The sequence below is a fragment of the Nymphaea colorata genome, chromosome 12 (assembly GCF_008831285.2).
Source record: "Nymphaea colorata isolate Beijing-Zhang1983 chromosome 12, ASM883128v2, whole genome shotgun sequence".
Taxonomy (NCBI): Eukaryota; Viridiplantae; Streptophyta; class Magnoliopsida; order Nymphaeales; family Nymphaeaceae; genus Nymphaea; species Nymphaea colorata.
The window spans coordinates 8,826,949-8,848,226 of NC_045149.1; the positions used below are offsets into that span (position 1 = coordinate 8,826,949).

Sequence of the window (21,278 nt, forward strand, 5' to 3'; positions counted from 1 at the left end):
AAGCCAAAACATGTGACGCACATGCAAAGTTCATTTCTATACTTTCTATGAACTCATGAATGTGTGATTTGTGAGCAATATAGAAGACAGGCTCTTTGCATGTACTCCCATATGACCTTAGCAATTGCCTAAGCCAAAAAATCTCCATAGTAGTTGTCACCATCAGCATTTAAAAACTCATTGAGTCATCGCTGAGTCAACTTGTTGACTCAGCTGCTTTAGTAAGAGAGAGAGAGGGGCACTTGGCGAAGTAGAGTTATTGGAAGGGACACAACCCCATCCCTTAATGTACTAACACTAACCGTGGCACTCCTAGGTACAGATTAGTTGGCTCTCAACTTGAAATTTGCACTACTGACCTTATGATCCAACAGTACAGTCTCTTCACCACATCAAGTCTGATAACTATATACTTGTCAAGTATTATGTTTTTGTTAGCTATCGAACATCTTTGACATGCTTTTAAGCACATTAGCTGCAGAAAGAGGCACACATACACATGTCGATATACGCATATATTATACTATAATTTTCTTCTTTATTTATATTTGTGTCTATCCATTGAGACACAAACCCCATATTTATCCTTTTAGAAGATCCCGCACCATACCCTTTACACCCCTATTGTAGCTTATAACTGCCCTCATATGCATCTGACATACAATATAACACAGACCACTATTTAGTTCTCTCAATGGTGATTTGTGACAACTCTTAAAGCTCTCCCTCGTTAGTCCTGATAACTCTGATACAAGCGCTATTTTGAATTAGGTATAAAGCAAGAGAAACTAACGAAAGGTGAGAGAATAGATGCTATCAACAAAAAAAGAGAGCAAGCCTGGAATACAAAAAGATGAAAAGAGCGCAAGGGTTGATACGACCTTTATTACTTGGAACACAAAAAGATGCAAATAGCCTACTAAGCAAATGTAGCAATGTAAATGGAAGCAAAAAAATAAGTGAAAGGACAACGACATAGGCACGTGAAATTCATTATCCACAGCCGAAACAATGAACGCATGGACGTCTGGAATTGTTGAAACAAATTAACTAACAAAGAAAACATAGAAAATAATCATACAGAATGTGTGCTAGCTAATAATCATCAAAGGAAGATTATATGGAGTGCACTGACTAGACGACTGAATACGTGTGAAGACGAAATATTACCATGTCTAGTCATTGAAACCCACAAACAATGGCCCCTTTTCATAAGCCAAATCAGCAAGCTGCCTGAGGTGGAAGATGCCTACTGCCTAGGACGTTCTACATTAGCTAGTTTTCTAGCACAGGTTGGCATAGCAGCTCACACATACAAATCACACATATATAACATGTCCAAGTTTTGGTTCCACAGACAACACAAAATAGCCCATATTGGAAGAAGTGCTTCAGTAAAATATACCTTCAGACCGGTAGCAAAATCAGAGCCATCCCTGCTGTTTATGCAAATAACAGGAAGAAGTGTCCGCAAAATAGTGATAAGTTCCTGCAGATATTTTCCATATATCATAATAGATACATATACATCCGTTAGGCTGTCAGAACATTATGAAATAAAACACTTGGTGATTATCAGTATAACAACCCAAGAGTTAGCAATGGAATAGCCAATAGGAATTGGTTCTCATAGTTGGATGGAAGCTCACAAATGGCGTCCTTCCCTTCTGTCAGAAGTTAGAATCACTTATCAAGTTCCATATCTTAACATGTAAATTTTTACATACATCTGGATTTGGCTAGACGTAGCATACAAAATTATTAGCGAATGAGAAACCTCATAGTTTGATTTACATATACAGTTCATTGATCTCTCATTTCTGAGACTATCACATCATCATACCCAACTTTTACCTCCTTTACAGGGTATGGAAGAATCAGGTTTCTCTTAGAAGGTCAAAGCTGATTATTGCTTGCGGCCCATCAGGCAATTTTAAACACCCAAATTCTGATAGTCTCAGTCTAAAATCATAACCAAGAGAGCATCACCTGGTTCTTAGGATCCCAATTTAAATATTTTCCTGCAAAATCCTTAATTCCCTGTTCCATTGACCTCCTTGTTCGGTCTATCAGCTTTTGACAGCCCAACATCCAAATATCAGTACTAACTATCAACTTTCCACATTATATGCATTAATAGTGTCATTAAGTGGTAAAATTAGAGATTGAGAGGTTCTGCAGCCAGAAGCAGGTAGCCAGGATTGAAGCCACATTTATCCCTGGATTGGGATATCTGAGAGTGGGGTCCATTTTTTGAGTCTTGGTTGTAGACTTTGCATACTTTTGTATGATTTATTTTTATTCTTGGGATAACAGAGGGCCACCCCACCATTCTTTACTATGTAAAAAAAAAAGAAATAAAAAACTACATGGTCACCACCTGATTGTTTTTTATCACATAACTCTCTAGAAAAACGAAAAGGTCCCTCACACATTTTTCTTTCACTTATAGAGTGCCAAAAGAACTGGTTAGGCTTTCTTTTCTTCCTTTTGCATAAGGGTTTCTTTCAGTGCCAAAAGGTCTCTAGCTTATCATTCAGTGTATTCCATGTAGGTTCAATAAAGTGCTTAAAGGTCCATCAGGATTGTTTAATCCAGAATCAGGCATGTATATTATAATAGACAATTAAAGATTTACTCTGATCAACCTGATTCAATCCTAAACTAACAAAAAAACATATTGCAATATATACCTGAAGTCACCTTATGCAGAGATTATCGCCCACCAGGAGTAATTATACAAAACTTATTTACCTAAATGTACTATAAATATAGATTTCTTAAGGACTGGATTGGTTTACTATAGGTAATAGAAAGAAAAACCAAAACCTAGACTGAAGATACCAAATTCAAAGCTGTTATCTAGTAACCATATAAAAGAACTACCTAATAGTAGATCCGCTTAAAATGACAAGAAACCAAAGTATTTACACGTTCACTTTGTCTAAAATAATGCCCTAAACACAAACATTGAACATTTTCCTAGGCCATGAAAATGGATCGAAGTTTCAGTTAATATTCAATCTACCAAAATAAGTGAACCATGTTTTGCTATATAGGGACCAATGCTTAGTATGAAAGTGCATTTTATTTACTAAAAATGCTAATGCTCATTAATAATTATTAGGTCTTTGTATGCTTCTCAATAAAAACAGCCAAGCCACAAAAGTGTTTATCTTCCAGCTTTTGAGACAGCTTCCAAGAGTGAACTTCTCATTCAAAGATCATAAGGACTGTAAGTAAACAGACTTGTCATAGAATGTCAAGATAAAGATGTATTCTTCAAAATGAGTTGTAAATCCTCTTGATCGCCCAAAATGCAATTCTGCAATTTCTACGGACAGCTCACATCCTTTTTATCTTTATACAGCAGATAAAGAGAAGAATGGCAAAATTCAGGGCTCTTACCTCAAAGTCAAGTAAAGGAGGACCACTTTCTGATAACAACGTGGCATTCAGAAGATTATGGAGACTGCAAGTAGCTAAGAAAGCAACTTCTTGATTCTTTTTGTACCTTAGGAGAATAAAAGGACAAATTCACAATGTATCATCTATCTGAAACAATATAAACAGTACAATTAAGTTAGTTCTTACAAATCCAATATTGTTGGGATTAGCCTGGGCAGTCCAGCCTTTAGTTGGCTACGACTAACAAGACCAACCATCTGTCCTAGAGCCTCCACGGATGTTAACCTGACCTGTTAAATTCCAACAACATTAAGAATTTGCGAGGATAAGTCCTGCCTGTAAAAGAATCCAGATTCAATACAAGTACATAGTTTTCCAAGAATCCAGGTTTTCCCAAATCTTTTAAATGCAAAAGAACATTATAAAAAACAACCCTAATGACCTAATAGATGACTGGTGAACCCTTCAGCTACATCAAAAAGTCATGCAAGTTACAAGCCTAAATAAGCAATTGATTCTGAATTACTGAACCACATGATTTTTGAGCACTAGACGTGCTAAACAAGGCTTTACACCAGGGATCCAATGCTGCAGGCTCCAGTAAGGGCCCAAGCCCTTCAAGGCACCTTGTCTGGATCACCACTGTCCAACCCATAACCAACCTGCAAAAGGAGGATGCACAAAGCCAGCAGGAGCCTGAGCCCAACTCTGGCCAGCCCTTAGCAGAGCCCACTTTGCATTTGGGCCTGGCCATGCAGACTCTTGGAACAGTGCAACCTGCACCCCACTCAGCTCAGCACCCATTCCGTGCACTCCAGCACATGCTGAAAGCAGTCCAGCAAGCACCAGCACATGCATCCTCTTGCAGACCACACGCCAGCTCGCGCCAGACGCACTAAGCCCATACATGGCAGCCATATGGAAGACACGGTTGCAGTGGGTCCCAGCAGCCAACTAGAGTGGACTGCCCTATTGCCATCTCAGCAGATAGTAGGACCCATCCTTCCATCTGGCACGCCCCCAGATCTTGCACCCAAAAGCAGGCTGTGTTCAAACTAGGAAGGTTCCTAGTTTAGCTGCCAAGAGCAAATCGACCAATGACCAATCAAATGTGATGATCTTCATTGATTTTTGCAGCGCATTTCAGAGTAGCCAATAACAGCATAATTCAAATTTCAAAGTTACATAGCTCATTATTGATTTTATTTTTATATTTTTTATTGTGAAAAGTTTATCTTCCTTGAGTTCAGGTGAGTCAAGATATTTGTCCACAGCCTCTAGAGCACACACAGGTTTCCAATTGGCTGGCTGCATCCCATCTTTTGGCAGCTGCACTAGGACCCTCGGCTGCAGCTGCTGCCAAAGCCCTTAACTACCACAGACCCTCAATATACCTTGTAACATTATTTCCAGCCATGGCTGACAGCCCTACACCAGCTAACACATGTGGAAGAGCCAGGTGCACTGCAGCACTAGCCTTGTTGGGCCACAATGACGATTGCCCCTTGGCTGCACCCCAAGGCTGTGGAGCCCTCAGCCACCCTTGACCCCGTTGCCAATGCCCTCTCGGCCAGATCCATCCGGCAGCCCCAACCATTGCTGAGCCTGCATCAACTATGCATGCTGTGAGCCCTCGACCATGTGCTCTGAAGCCCTGCGACCATCCCCAACTGCTTGGCCATGGCTCCTTCTCTCAGCCAGCTCAATTGCAGAAGTGGAAGGCCTCCGGCAGCTCACTGCTGGGGACGACATGTCCTGCCTAACACCAGCCTGGCAGGCGACAAGGAGTTTCTGAACACTAGTCTGAAATATTTGCCCATGTATGTGAGAACAACATGCCTTCAACAATATGAAAACTAAACATTGTTGTATGCTCTTATGCAGATATGCCTTCTCTGTTATGCATTTTATGACATCAATGGAGTATCCACCTAAACTATACTTGTTGTAAAGAATTAAATCATGTTAATTATAAAAATGGGCACTCATATCATATGCACTTGTGTTATTTGAATAGCTTCATTGTCAACCTTGTGTGCTTCTTTTAGTGATTTTAAAACTTCTAAAATTTTTATATTTCAATTCTCTTTTGATAACACTATACATTTCAAGTTCCCACCTCGGTTTCACTTACAGTTTACTGAATCAACCATCTGGCAAGTCAAGCATCAGGCAATCTGAATCAAATTCATGAGTTAAAAAATTTCCTATGTAACTGAATCTTAAATGATAGGACAAGAAGCTTTGTAGAATCACCCAATTGATCCATACAAAGAAATGCCTCATACCAGCACAGAAGTTGGCATGACCAAGGTATAAAGCTTGCAAAGCTTGTAGTTAAGCTTCTTCTCGAAAGAAAAAGGACTGTGCAAATGAATATTTCCCAGAAGAATTTGGAAGGAACAAAAAAAAATCAGCAACCAAGAAAATAGAAGCAATGTAGGCATGATTGATCTCCTCAAATCCATCGTATCGTAGGTGTGTTTACCTGGTCATCTCATAAAAGACATAGACATGAGCAAATGGCATATGGTGCATCTTCGCTACTTCTTTAGATAGATGACCACATGGCTTGTCCAAATCATCAAATAGTGTCACACTGTCATTCTATAAGTTTATTTTATTTCTAGATGCTAAAGATTCATCTCGTCAATATTCCAAAAAAAAAAAATGGGCACTTTTATCATTTATGTGTACCTTGACACCAAGAATATAAAACACCACAAACACTTCTCTCACATGTACAAACAGACTGCCAGCATAACCAAGAACAATATGAAGCCTTATTGAATACCTTCAAATCACGAGAATTAACCCAAACCTTCAAAAGGAGCTCAAACACGGAATTTAAGAACGATCTGCAACACATAATAAGCAGCATTATGGTTGATAACAGGAGAAGATTAAGAGGTTCGGTCAAACACACAATTTTGAACTTTCTCACTCACAGAACATCAGCATCAAGGAAGGCTTCGAAGGAAGAATCATGATCATGCTGCAATGCAGCTTGACACCAACATTTGAATGCTACAATCACAAGAGATAAAGTTACCACATGCTCCAAATAGAACTAGTAGATAGTTTCAGGATATTAAAACTCACAAACTGAAAATTGAAGGAGAATTCATTAACATGAACACATGAAAACCATTGGTTACCAAATTTTTCTCAAGAAATTTTTTCCTTGGGATTTATTTTCAAGTTTTCTATGGAAAACATCAAAGAACCTCAAAAACTTTGAAACTCGACAAATATGAAAATATGAAAATTTTATGAGATAATATGTAAAGCGCGGCGTTTGGGCGGAGCGGGTCGGGTCAGGGTCCAGACCCGGACCCTAGCCCCACGCGAGAGGAGCCCGACGCTGTCCCTCCTCCCTCGCTTTCCTCTTACCGTCTCTTCCTTACCCACGACCGGTGCTCAGGGCGACGGCGACGACGGCGGCGGCGACGACGGCGGCATTGAGGTGAACCCTGTCGTCCCCTGCCTCTTCCTCTCTTCTCTTTTCTTCTCCTTCCCGTTTTCTTTTCCCTCCTCCCTCTCCCACTGTCTCTCGTCTCCCCTCTCCACCGAACGACTCCCCTCACTCTCCACCGTCTCTCTCTTCTCTCCCGTCCTCTCCCCTCACTGCCTTCTTTTCCCCTTTTGACCGAACCCTCTCCCCTATCAGTCCCCCTCCGTTTTTCCCTCTTTCTCCCTCTATTCGACCTCCCTCTTTGTCCACGCTTCACGCTCTCTCCCCATTTTCTGCTCGTTTTCTATTTTCTCCAATCAAGCACTTTCTCTCACTGATTTTCACTATGCTATCACTGTTGGATCCGTTTTCAGCTTGGGGATTTGTCCTCCCCCTCGTAACAACAATTTAGAGAAGGCCTTGGTAGTGGCGGCATTGGAGGATTTTAGCCGTTTGGGGACCACTTGGACGCGTGAGGTGGCTGCCGGGAGGATTACAGCAGTTTAGACCTTCAATCGGGGTGAGCAAGGCGAAATGGAACCTATTTTATGATATATTTCTCTTTGGAACGCGTATAATTATTGTTTGAGCATGCTAGAGCTTAGAATTGATTATTTGGAACACATGTTAGTGATTTCGTTTTTGGGGGAAAGCTTGCGATTATGTTGGGAAGCGAAGATTCACATATTGGATGATCATTTAAGCATTATAGATTAATTTTCGAAGCATTAGGGGAAACATGGTAGAGTTTGTGAGGTTGTGGGGAAGATTTAGGACCGTTTTAGTGAGCTTGTAGCACGCGTTTTTGTGAACGGGTGCATCTTGGAGTTAAATAGGGATAACGTACATAAGTTGGATGTATCTTTGGGGTAGACGCCTTGATTTAAGAAAAAGGGAGTTTTGAGAAAGGCGTTAGTAATAGACGGATTGATGGCTTTGAGTTTTGGCATCTATTGGCACGGCTAGAAGTGAGAAGTGACCCTTTTGGAGAACTTGTGGGTCGACACTACCCGTCGACACCCTCTTGAGGCGATGACACGTGCCTCAATGACTTTGTTTTGTTTTTGTTTGAATTGTTGAGGTATGAAGTAGGAATCTTATCTTGTGTTTGTGTCTGCAGGTACACCGGGTACGTCCCGTCGACCTTGAGCTACCGGATTCGAAGCTCGAGGCATTTTGAAGATTCTTGTGAACGCGCCACAGGTATGGCGACACTCCAGGCAAATCCCTGCCTGGGCAAGTGAATGAATGTGTGTTCCTAGGATCATGGGATCCTAGGATTTGTGATGTGAATTGATTGAGTGTTCCGTGGATGAATGTGGGTATGCATGTACATAAATTGATATATAATATGAATTGTTTTGAAAGGCTTATAGTAATTGTTTTGATAATGTTACGCATTTGCATGTGCATGCTAGAATTGATAACTGTTTAGGACAGATGAGGCGGGGTATCGAGTCGAGTGTCTCCTCGACCCCAATTGTGCATTAGAAAGCATCCTAGAATGATAACTGCATAGGACAGCTACGAGCCCACCACAGATTGAGACTACTCTCTGTGGTTTGGCTAAGTTTTCAAAGATGTGATTGTTATGATGATGAATGTAAATGTTATGTTTATTGAATACCCATTGCCGCGGGCAATGATGCAAATGTTTGCACAGTGGGTAGTTGTACCCATATTGTTATGACGGCTAGCCAAAACTGTTGTGGTTACGTGTAACCCTCGTGTGGAGGCAATTGGAGGTGTGGGTTCACTCGTGAAGTGAACCAACCTCAGGAGCTAGCCAGTTAAATGTGTTTGTGCAAGTATAAATATAAGAATGAAAGAATAAGAGATGAGAGGCCAGTGGGATGTGACTATGTGTATGGGAGTTGTCCCGCTTTCGCCACTGGTCTCGCCTGTTCGGAGCGCAGGCAGTGCAAGGCCCCAGGGTACTGTTGTGTGATGTGCTTGGAGCGTAGGCTCCCGCCTTCCCAACCTGGGTGTCCTAGGGAAAGCTGAGTATCTCTCCTTGGAATTCACACATCCATGGATGAGTGCTCTACCGCTGCAGCGGATAGATGGATCCATACTGTTCTGGGCCACCACGGGGGTTGTCTATCGGCTGTGGGCCGCCCGCGGTGTGCACGTGCCTGTGTTTGCACCCACAGGAACTGTAAATTCACTGATAGTAATGAAACTGAAATGTATGTGATTGAAATGTATAGGATTATTGTACATGTGACTGTTGTGCTTATGAATGCAAGTGACATGTTGATGATGCCTTGCATGTGATTGAAATTATGTTATTGTAGCCATTGAGTGGCCTCTGCATGTCGTGTCCTGACACGACATAATGATAGATCGTTCTGATGTTTGCTTGTATATTTGAGCCTTACTTGAGAGGGTTTGGCATTTTCCTGGCTTGTTGCCATACTGCGAAGGCTGAGCCTTCAGTTGTTTTCCTTTTCAGGTTTTGACGGACCCGGGGCAACAGGTTGAGCAGATGGCTTCACTCACGTCCTACTGGGGTGGTTTTGGGATTGTCGTTTGTAGTGCCGGCGCGTCATGTTTTGGTTTTATTGATGTCTTCTTTTTGTTAGGCATCAATGTTAGTGATTTTGGGGCATTTTGGTTATGCACATAGATGTGAATTTGTATGAAACAAAATGGTTATATCAATGAAAGTTCGCCCCATTGTTTTGAATTGCTTGGCTCATCGTCTTTTTGAATTATTGGGTAGTCACACCTCGATGCCTTATGTTTAGAAAAAAATATATATATATAGTTTGAGGGTTAAAAAGGTCGGGGTGTGACATAATATTTTTCCAATTTTTTCACATAAATATAAAAAAAAGTAAAATAATGGTTTGAAAGATAAAGAAACAAAAAGTAACAAGCTTAAAAATATGGAAAAGAGATTTGCCTGAAGCCTTGAGAAAATATTGAGAATATGTTTGGGATAACATCACAACAATGTTGTGTTTTCTTTTTGGCAATATTTTGAAAATATCAAGATATTTTGCTGGTATTATTGGATGGGTTGAAAGTGGCAATAATAGCAGGATATTTCCAAAATATCACAGACATACAATGAAGTCAAGCTCATTCATATTCATGAGTGTCCATGTACATAAGCATGTGCTAAGGATGGCATATATGCAGATACATTCGAAAAGAGGAAGGTGGAAATGCAATAACAAGGATAGTTCAGTGATAGTACATCAAGATTTATTTGAAATTTAAATAATTCACTAACTTGTACAAAACAGAAGGTATAAGTACACACCATTTGCAAAGATCGGCCTTTGGGAGTCTTTCACATTGCCAAGAATAGGTAACACTCGCAGCAGAACACCCTTTAGCCTCGGAATGAACAGTGATGCTTGAGTGGAAGCAATAAGGCACAACATGAATTTCAGAATAAAGCTTTGATCCTCAAACAAGCTTAAGTCAATGAAATGTTTAAAAAAGAGAAATTGTGTAACCTCCTGTTGAAGCAAAATCTGCGAGTGTTTGAACCATTGCAGGCAATGATGAATGCGGTCCAGAGAGGTGAACAGAAATTTCTTCCATCATCTAGCAGAGAGAACAAGATCACATAAGGAGACAGCCATGACATTGTACTTCTCCAAGTCTACTTGAAGTAACAATTGCTAAATTATGAGTCTATGTGTGTGTGTGTGCCCATGTCGATATATATATATATATATATATATATATATATATATATATATATATATATATATATATATATATATATATATATATATATAAGCCCTACGCTTTGCGAGTGCTTTGTGGGCTTTGCTCATTCCCTAGATGTTTCTCTCTTACTCCAATGGATCAATTTGAATTGAATGGCATTAGCTCATCATGTCAATGTACAAAGCACTTGCAACTTTGACTTGAATGGCATTATTTGACTTTGAAAAAGCAAAGTCACTTCCTTTGGCTTGCTCTTTAAGGCAAACGAATATAACATAGTTACGTGTGTTATTATCCAAGGATATCAAAGTCAAAGGAATCCCATTATGGCCCTTACAAACAAAGAAAGTTCTTTTTTTTGGAAATCCAAAGACCCAGGACAGATTTGTAATTGGAGTGTATATATATATATATATATATATATATATATATATATATATATATATATATCGAGAGAAAGAGAGAGAGAGAGAGAGAGAGAGAGAGGAATTAGAATCAGCCAGCTACCTTTATGGCCAGATGGTTTTTTTATTTTGTGTCGCAAATAACCATCACAAAATGTGCATTTGGCGATAGTCAGTTGTTTGGCCATGGTTTTTTTTTTGTATACACACACACACACACGTATATGCATTTAGTATGTATATATCTTTCCCGTTGTCGTATTTTCTCAGCCAATAACTGTGTTGGCTAGGTCCAACAGCTAGAATTCTAGCAGTAGCAAAGCTAGGCACATACTAAACACAAAAAAATAACCAAATTACAGAAGGGCATCGGTGTTGTTGCCTTATGAGATGGGTTTTGCTTTATCCATCTGAGCTGAATGAAAATTAAAAATGTACCCAACCAATTGGGTAATGATGAAATTTCATTGAATAGTTTTCTTAAAAGAAATATGTTGATGAGAAGGATCACTATTTTATTAGCATTGACAAACACATATGGAGAAATGGTAAAAGAATACTCACCAGGTCAGGCATATGCATTCCTATAGCAACAACCAGTCCTGATGCTGCCCTTTGCCAATCAGCATTCACATCCTGCTAAGATCAAGATGTATCACGATTTAGTAGTAAATAGGTTTTTCCAGAAACAGAATAAGTTGATGATCCACAAATAAAATTACGAGCATGCACCAAACAAAATTCTATGGATATGGAAGAATTCAATCTCCTGTCATGTTCTCAAGGTCAATCAATTCAGGACCAAACTTCAGTTTAAGCTTCTTTTAATGCCTGAAATAGGCGTTCACTTTCAAGTTTAAACAATGAGCATGTTGAACAATTATCTTTTGAAGCTCCTCGCACACCCATTTCTATAGCAGAATCACTGTTAATCTGGAAAATAGCACTCACTACATATCCTTATGTTGTATAAGCCTATAAGGACTATTACTGTACTTGGTCAGTTAATGTCACCCAAACCTAGATGATAAGGAGGCAATGCAAGAGGGCAGATACAAGTTGTGAAGGATTCCCGAAGGGAAAGAAGGCATGCTATGGTAAATTTGAATCCAAAGGGTGGTGTACACATCCTTTTCCATGTTGTAATTGAGGGTGGGAGGAGAAGATGAGTACAACAAAACAGTAACCAACATTGTTTCCCTTTTAAGGTTTGCTCTCTTTCGGCATATCGGTTTGTTCACCAATATGGCATATCGGGCAATGCTGTCAGTTGATATCACTATTTCCTGTTTCTTATTTAAGAAACAATTAAAAACGATATAAGAAATAAAAAACCTTTCTGACAAGGCCCACAATATCAATTCAGCAACAGACCAATATGAAACGATATTGAGAATACTGGGATGAGATTTGAGGACAAGATCTAGTAATAGTTTGCCCTTGAGGGACAAATTACAAATTTTGTCCTTCATCATCCTTGATGTAGAGACATAAAGTCTAGCTATTTGGAAAGTAGAAACTAATTGATGCCTTTGTCACTAAATCTCCCTTATCGAGATATACCTATTGACATTTGGAGTTTCGGATCCAGCAACCTTTCTTTTAGGTTCTTCTTACCCATTCCTTATTTATCTCATAAAGAAACAAGCAGTCCACATCAAGTTAGCTTATTTTGCAAGAAAATGCGTCTCCCATGCTACGACATATGATACTATGTTTTTCTTTAATTTGTTCATAAGACTCATAACACAAAGTAAATCCACTGGTTTGCATGTAGTGATAATTTTGCTGGGATAATATAGCTTCATCTTAATGTGCTACAAAAAGTTCTCAATGCTTTGAGATCCCTCATTCTAAACTAAACCTGAATGAAGCCCATGTTCTCTCATATCAACCATTATGAGCCCCTTCGGGATAAATATGTCACCCACGCATACTTAACAATGTTCCCTCAGATTTGGTATATGGTCAAATGAATGATCTGCTGAACTCCTTGAGAAACTTTTGTCCGTTAGTGCATCCCAGATACTAAGAGAATGAGGCTTGATGTTCGTTCTCAGCATGTACGAACGTACTAGGTTCGAGTGTACACTATATATAGAAACACAAACCAGTCCAATTCATTTAATAAAGAATAATTCTGTTGATCTGCCATTGTCCTTCCAGCCATATTCATGCACCAGTTCAAGACTTCGGTGAAGTGAAAGAAACCATAAGGCCTGTAAAGAAGCATTCAAAAAAAGTTGATAAGAAACAAAAAAGTCACACCTTAGAAGAGATCATCTCTGCCAAGGTGATCTTGACCAATTTCGACATGAAAAAGGGATCGACATCCTTGCTGTCGATGGCACGCACTGCATGCGCCATTACAGTGAAGACGCCAGCTATGTTTCCGAAACGCTGAAAAACAGAACAGCCAAAAAGATGATGAGACAAGGAAAGAAAGAAAACCGAGTCTCCTAAGCATGGGCGTCCCATCGGGAATTTGCATTGCGGCGACTTACTTTTCTCCCTCCTCTGGAAATCACGGAGCAGCAATCCAGCACGAGCATGGGGTTTCTGCAACCACGAACCAACGAAAAGGAGACAGCGACGTCCCAATCAAGCACGAACCTTATCAGCAAATCAGAAGTCGGAGACTTCGCGAATGGCGGGGGGGACAAGAACTTACAGAGGGGCAATTTCGTAAAGCGCAGCCATGGATGCTTCCCTCACGACCGATGATTCGTCATCCAGCGAGTGAATGAGCACCTCGACGGCATCTGAAACAAGGAAAAGAAATACGAAGGTAATCTAACGACGGCAAGTATCGGAAGACGGTGAACGGAGAGACGCAGACCCTGTTTCCAAACCTTTGGTGTTGACGGCATGATCTCCGGCAGAGGAGGAAGCCATGTGAATCGGAGAGGCGGAAGCAGGTCGGAGCCTTTGGACGTTGGAGGTAAGAATGTTTGTTCAGTTCTTTCGCCTCCCTTCCGCCGCCCAAAAGCCGGGGGCGGTGGACAACCGGCTTCTGTCCGCCATGGGCCTTCTGTCTACCGGTCTACCTGGCGAAGGGCCCCAAAAAAAAAAAATAATAATAATAAAACTAGAGGCCTCATAATGTGCGGGCCTCGCGCAGCGACGTTCCGTGAGGTACGTCACAGGGACACGATATTTTGACTTTGTATATCGCTTGCCTCGTAGAAGGCCAAGTCCTTCCTTCTTTCCCCTCACAATATGAGGGAATAAGGTTGTTTCAAAACTTATTAAATAATTGGATACCGATTAATTGGAAACTTTTATCAATCCACCAATATGTCTATCTATACTAGATTCCTATGAGATGAGAATGGGATATAATATTATTTTTGCATTATTTATTACTCTGAAAGAGATTTTAAATTATTTTATAAAGGACACGTTTTTTAATAATATCTAAAAGATCAGTTGTTTGAGAAAGTTTTTGATCTAAAATCAATTAATTCATTTTTATTAATAAAAATAATTCTGAGAAAGAAAAAAAAGTAATGAACCGTCGTGATCATCTGTCATTTTGAATAATGGGATTTGTGGGTCCTCATGCCACGAGGCCTTTTGTATTTGTTTGCTTCTTATTGTTTTTAGTTGTACGTCTCTAGCTAAAGTATGTCTTCCTCATGCATATATACGCATAAATAATTGTGCCGATATTTAAAAATATCGTGAATTTAAAATAATAATTTCACCAAATGTTGCCGTGGGGCGTATGTTTAATCCCGTCAATTTGGTTTGGAATTAATAAAATGATGTTTATTTATTTGGCCGTTATTAAGCTTTGAAGATAAATTTGTCACATGATTTTTTTGATATACTTATCTTACGTCTTTAACTAATTTTCTCTAACTCAACTTCCCACTTTATCGTACTTTATCGTTTGAATGTTGCCTTTACAGCTTTATTGGCAATCGCCCCATCATATTTGGGGTTCATAAAGTTTGTGTCGGGACCTAAAAAGATGAGTGCATTGGACCATGAGATTTGATCTTCAAACCCTTTTGAAGTAGACCACTTTGCCACCCAATGTGCTACAACCCATCGAAGTACCTTAGAAAGCAACTTGAATACGATAGAAAGGCCTTTTGATTGAGATCGACTGGGACGAAAACTTTAAACAAACAGGCTGAATCTTAATCGAATACTTCTTTAAGTATCCTTCTTTAGTTTTGCTCTCCGAATACATTTAAAAAACCAAAAGAAAAAAAAAATGTTAAGTATTTCTCAGTTTTCTTTTTATCAAATGTTTGGAGAAAGATATCCTGAAGGACCACAACTTTATGTAGAATTAATAGCTAAAATTTTATAAAACATGCTTAGGTTTTGAAAAAAACAACAAGCATTTTGACAACTTGACGAAATGGTTTTAAAGACAAACTCCTTGACAAATGCTCGAAAGACAGCTTCCATATGGCAATATAGTTTATCTGTAAGACTCGCAACCACACCAAGCACATGGGTGAACTACTAATTGGCAACTTCTACCCACTACAGCGACTACTTGTGGAATTTTCAATGGAAAGTGACTCATATAGTTAAAATTCGTAATTGGCTCTATTCTGAAATTCTATGGAGCAATGGAGTTACACATTGTGATAGATAAGTAGAAATCAGAATTAGTTCATGGAGCAAGGGTGGCATGAGAAAAGTAGTTGGTCTCATTAAAGACACATCTGGATGATTCTATTTTGGTTTGACCCATTGGTTTGAGAATCATATTAGATGGTGGGAGACAGAGATTCTAATGGAATGCATCAGGCACTTAGTGAACATTGAGGATAACTCATACCGCATTTACCTTCTGACCGATGATGGAGATTGAAAGCATCACCTACGCAGCAACATTGATCGTTGTACAGAAATCACAAGCAACATTTTGATGAGCAGTAGCTTTCTTAATAGGCTTTTTATTTGGAAGGGATGACCTTTTTCTAAAGCAACTAACCTTTTGTCAATTATTCGAGTCAACAAATTGTATAGGAAATGGATTCACCATGACAACTTGTGGGATCCTTTAAAAGGAAGAATACTACGAGTTGAGGTCTTGAGCGGACCCATTTTTGATGTACATATTACTCCATTTTGTTGAAATAAGAGTATGGGGGTCTAACCCCTACGCAGTCGTTGTCCGGAACGAACAAGCATTTTTAATTGATGCAGGTTACTGCGACGCTGGACAAAAGCACCTTTTTAAACTCTTTAACAAGCAATTAAAAAAATCCAAATTTGGGCATGTTTTTGTTAAATCGTGGGCATGATTTATGAAAAAAAAAATTCTTCACTAAGGACTCCTATATTCGATGAATCCACAGAAATATTGGAGTATTTCATAAACTTACCACAATACTTGAGACATTCGTCGAACACTAATGCAGTGTTCCTGTTAACGAACATCCCTTTAGAGATCCGGTGCACATGGGCTGGGAGGATCGCTCCCTCAATATATTCAAAAGAATTAAAAGAATATACAAAGAATATGCATCCGTAATTCTCTCATGGAATCGACCATTCAACAGCATAATGCAAATCAGTTCTGCGCTCCAAAACTTCAACTGCCTCGAAGCATGTTGATAAGTGAATCCAAACCCGGATTCAGCTCATTTAAACGTTGGATAGCGTCGATCCAACCCATTTGTATCCCTACTAACAAATAAATGTGGGCCGAAGTTATGAACAAGAAGAGGTGCCAGAGAGGAATATTGTATGGCATTGCCACAATATGACTAATATGATCTCATATATATGTAGGATATTAGGAGAAAGGAAGGAAATTTAATGAACTATTTGATGATGAAATTGGACGAAAAAATAGGTTTTGTAATACATTGACAAATTAAGGCTACTTTGTAATTAAGTTCACACATGGCATCCATAATTTCAATTGGACAAGGAATAACATGCCTAGAATGTCCAAAAGTAACCAAGTGAAAATATTAGTACAAATGTTTTAGAAACAATTGTTTATGGATATTACAATATAATTGATATTGAGAACTTGGAAAGTCTACTTATTTCAAAATTGAAAAACACAAAAATGGTTCGGTTCGAGCATGACCGCGTGAAACCCTGGTTGGTTGAAACAATAATTTTATCTACCAAGAAATATTTGCCTTGACAATGAGTAAGAAGCACGCAAATTATGTACCACATGTAATTTTAAACAAGCAGATTAAGTACAGGCATGAGCGGCAGCTACGCAAAGGGTTCGTTCATCAAACGAATCCCGAAAGTCATGGATCTGCAAACACTCACACACACACTCTCTCTCTCTCTCTCCCTCTCTGTATATCTAGGAAGAGTTGGACTACGTGATAAAATTTCCAGCGTCTTAGATATGGAAAATATCATTTTTGGACCTTCCTTTTGGTTAAAATTTCACAAATGGTATCACCTTTTGCAATTTTCCTCACAAACGGTCCACTCGTTCCAAGTAAATTGTCAAATAAGGGTCTAGTTAGACAAGCCTTCGAAGCGTTGACAAATCATTAACGTAGGCACTAGCATAGGTCGGTCCTACTATTGTGCAAATAAGCAGTTTTTTTGAGACTGCGAGGGCAACTGCTCACACATGCTCGCATGTGGTTAGGAGTGAACACCAGCCGAGTTGAGTCTGAGTTCCGCCAGCTCGAACTCAGTTCGACTAATGAAATATCGAGCTCGACTCAGCTTGAGAATAGCTCGACGGATGTAGCTCGAGCTCGAATCGATTAACAAACTCATTTGAATAGAATTGATATTCATTGTTACTTATTGAGCTCGAGCGCGACTCGATTAAGGTTCAACAAACTCGTTTGAATAGTTTGTTTGAATAGAATTGATATTCATCGTTACTTGTTGAGCTTGACCGCGACTCAATTAAGGCTCGACAAACTCGCTTGAATAGAATTGATATTTATCGTTAAGTGTTGAGCTCGAGCTCGACTCGATTAAGGCTTGAGTTCGACTCAGCAGTTACGTGTTGAGATCGAACTCAGCTCGATTATTTGAACGAGTCGACTCATGAACTCGAGATCGACTTGTTAAGCAAATGACTAAGCTCAAACTCGTTCACAAGCCAAGCTTTAACGAGTCGAACTTGCTTGTTGTTCACCCCGGCTAAGCTCCAGTTAAGACGATTTGAGACTTGAATGCAAATGGATTTGCGTTGGGACAGCCGGTAAGACATGTTTGAATTGGATCCTATAAAGACAATTAGGATCGAACAAAAACTACAGTTTAAGACATCCGGGTCCAACAAGATGGTGCCAGACTACGGTGTGTGCCAGTGAGGATAAGAGAAGACATTAATGCGTGGTACACAATACCAAACAGATGAATTAATGAGCTACGTAGATGGGTGCATCCCATATTGTTCAAATATATTCCTCTCCATTGAAGAAGACAAGGAGGTTGTTGTTCCAGCATACATTCAATTATGTAAGAAGCATTGCCAGACCTTGTGCCGAGGGGGCCATAGTGACTCGGAGACTCGTTAGAGGGAGGTGAGGTGGTGAAGCGAATTATGGACTAAAGATTGGACAGACACATGTGACAAGACCAGGCAACATGGTCCTTGGCCAAATGGTGGCTAGTCATGCTCGACCATTGATTAGAAGGGGCAGAGCCAAAAATATTTTATAAAAGGGGCAGAATTATAGTTTCAAAATCTTCATAGTAGTTCAAATATAATTTTTCAAAATTTTTATATAAAATAAATATTTTTTTTTAAATTTACATGTAAATTTCAAAACAAATTGAGAGGCCATGATAGATTGTTAATGACACAGTGGCTGCAAATTAACACATGTGGCCAAGCAAAAGTCATGCTTATGAGTAGGAGCATTGATGCAGGGCATGGATGCAAAGGCATCACTTATGATACTGAAATAAGAATCTTGGCGACAAGTATCACAATTTTTTTTAAAAAATATCGCGATATTAATGAAAAAAAGACAAACGGAAACAACCCCAAAAAAATGTATCTTAAAAAGTGAAACATACATTTATCATGTTTTTTTTTTCATCTGTATTCCTTTTTTGTTTTTCCTTTTTAAGGTTAGTGACCTCACGAATTCATCTTTAAACTTAAATTAAATTATTGATTATCATTCTGATCATCATTAAGACGTTATTTTTGTCAGTTTATCTATCTTTTCTAATGGCTTCTTATTACTTTCTCACTCATTAGATTTTATCTCATTTTTAAGTTTTTTTTCATTTTTGAAAAATTTATCGAGATTTTCTCAAATTTTTCTTGACTAAAATAACATTGCTGAAATTAGTGAATGATCATAAGAGTATATGTCATGTGGAGGCGTGACTGATGAGCATTGGCAATGACAGTAGCCCACCTTGGGTTCTTAGAGATTAGGTTTTGGAAGGTAGATAAGTTACATGGAGGAAAATTTGACTTGGTTCAACATACCACTGAAGCAACTATACAAGAGGCACCTCACTAATGTAGCCATAGAAAGATGCAGAGTTGGTTGTGTCTCGACTAAGAAAGCTCTGTATCCTAACTAATTTTGTTGGCATCGATTTGATCAGCTGCTCCAGAGCTGGATAATTGGCACCCAATTTGAGAGTGGTTTTCTTGTTTGTTCGAAGCATAGCCACAGAAAATGCGTATTACTAAAAAAAAAATGCATTTAAAATGTTAAAAACTAGTTAGCCTAACAAAATGTGGGAAAAAAACACATTTTTTTAAACTTCAAAAATGAAAAAAAAAACACACATTTTCTTAACTTTTTCTCCTTTTTTCCTTTTTTTCATATTTTTCACATTTTTCTTTCGCGTTTTGGCAGCTTTTAGTTACAAATTTTTTTCCCACATTTTCTGCATTGTATTTCTAAGAGTTTGGCCACCTTTCTTTTCCTTGTTGAAAGACCAATTGTTTTGAAATTTGAAGAAATTCTTCCGTTCTTCTCCGTCAAAAACAACTTTGCCGAAGAATCTCATGAATAGGGATTTTCATCTAACCCCTATTATGAAAGCATAAAAGAAATGATTATGTCCACAACTTCAAAGCCATCTGTGATGATTTGGAACCAGTTGGTCTTGATGCAAGTTAAGAACCAGTTGTCATGTTCATTTTCAAACCCCTAATGTACCTTCTTATCAGTGGCGGAGCAAGGAATTTTGGGCTGATGGGACACTAATTAAAAAAACCTTAGATCCTAAGATTTACCACTATATATAAATGATCGATTTTTTTTAAAGCACCAATATGAAAATAAAGATTTTTTGTGAAGTTGGTGTGAGCAATTGCCCTCACCTGCTTATATGTGGCTCCGCCACTGCTTCACCCCAATACATTGTTTCACTTCTTTGAAGCTTAGAAGTTGAGTGAAGATTCATGACTTCCATACTCAATCTCCAGGTCAGCTTATCACTATTACCATGGCCCTAACATGGGAGTATGGCTCTCAATCTAGAGGGTGTGGTTTTGCCTCGTATGGATGTGGCAGTTGTCAAAAACTCAAAACAACTATGGCAATTCTAGAATCAAAAGAAAAAAAAAAATTAAATGAGGTGATCATTGTCATATTTCCATAAAGGAGAATCATGATGCTAGCAAATGCTTCAGTCAATTCAATCATGTTTCTCAACTTGAAAATGCAAGTCATGCTGTTTCAGGTGAGCAAGATGAATATTTCATCCTACAGCTTGTTTAAAAGCCAAAGCTTTCACCATTTCCCCTATCTTTTCAAGCTAATATGTCTGCTGTTGGTGTCTCTGGGTGGCACATTTACTATGCTTCAATTTCCATCTTGGTGGAATACATAGAGTTGATGTTACAAGAGCTCGAAACAGAAGCAGACTGCCTACCAGCTCTTGCCTCGTCCGATGAACCAAACCCATCGGGGATGGAGATGCACCTCATGCTCTTGTTAAGGGGTGTTTGGGTGCACACCCAAAAATGTGTTTTGGTGGGAACGCTTTTTTAACCTGCTTGGGTGCCATGCAAACAGGGTTTTAGAAAAATTGGTTTATTTTCATGAGAAACTGAAAAAGCTGCCGCCCCCAAGGTTATTCACTCAAAACCAATTTTTGCCTGCCCGCCGAATCTTTTAAACGCCGAAACATAAAGATGATGTTTTTCAAAACTCATTAAGAAAATCATTTTTACAAAACCAAAAAATCCTTTTTTTCAATGTGCCATCCAAACACTACATAATTCCTTATTCATCATTCAGTAATCCTTGGAAGTAGAAATATTATTCTCATAACAGCCATTGCAGATGCCACTGTCCCCCAGCAATTTCTTTGAAACCTGTGTTTTGTGTCCCTCAACTCAGAAAGAATCTCTTCTCTGTGAGCCAACTCAC

The 21,278-nt window shown here is 39.0% G+C and overlaps 1 protein-coding gene across 3 annotated transcripts in view; it reads right to left on the reverse strand.

Annotated features, from left to right (window-relative positions):
• Positions 1-14,002, reverse strand: part of LOC116265166 (protein SHOOT GRAVITROPISM 6) — an 87,631-nt gene extending 73,629 nt beyond the window's left edge. For 2 of the 3 annotated variants that reach the window (XR_007575082.1, XM_031645697.2), the window contains exons 1-12: positions 13,809-14,002; positions 13,628-13,718; positions 13,461-13,515; positions 13,225-13,356; positions 11,521-11,595; positions 10,333-10,423; positions 10,134-10,229; positions 6,357-6,435; positions 6,203-6,266; positions 3,595-3,698; positions 3,409-3,514; positions 1,406-1,489 (exon numbers count right to left, since the gene is read on the reverse strand). Coding sequence is in view for 2 of the 3 variants with exons in the window: in XM_031645697.2 (XP_031501557.1) it covers positions 1,406-1,489; positions 3,409-3,514; positions 3,595-3,698; positions 6,203-6,266; positions 6,357-6,435; positions 10,134-10,229; positions 10,333-10,423; positions 11,521-11,595; positions 13,225-13,356; positions 13,461-13,515; positions 13,628-13,718; positions 13,809-13,851 (1,020 nt within the window). In the remaining variant the exon portion in view is untranslated. The remainder of the gene's footprint in view (positions 1-1,405; positions 1,490-3,408; positions 3,515-3,594; positions 3,699-6,202; positions 6,267-6,356; positions 6,436-10,133; positions 10,230-10,332; positions 10,424-11,520; positions 11,596-13,224; positions 13,357-13,460; positions 13,516-13,627; positions 13,719-13,808) is intronic. The other variant, XM_031645698.2, reaches the window with a different exon arrangement.
• Positions 14,003-21,278: the final 7,276 nt, after the last annotated feature.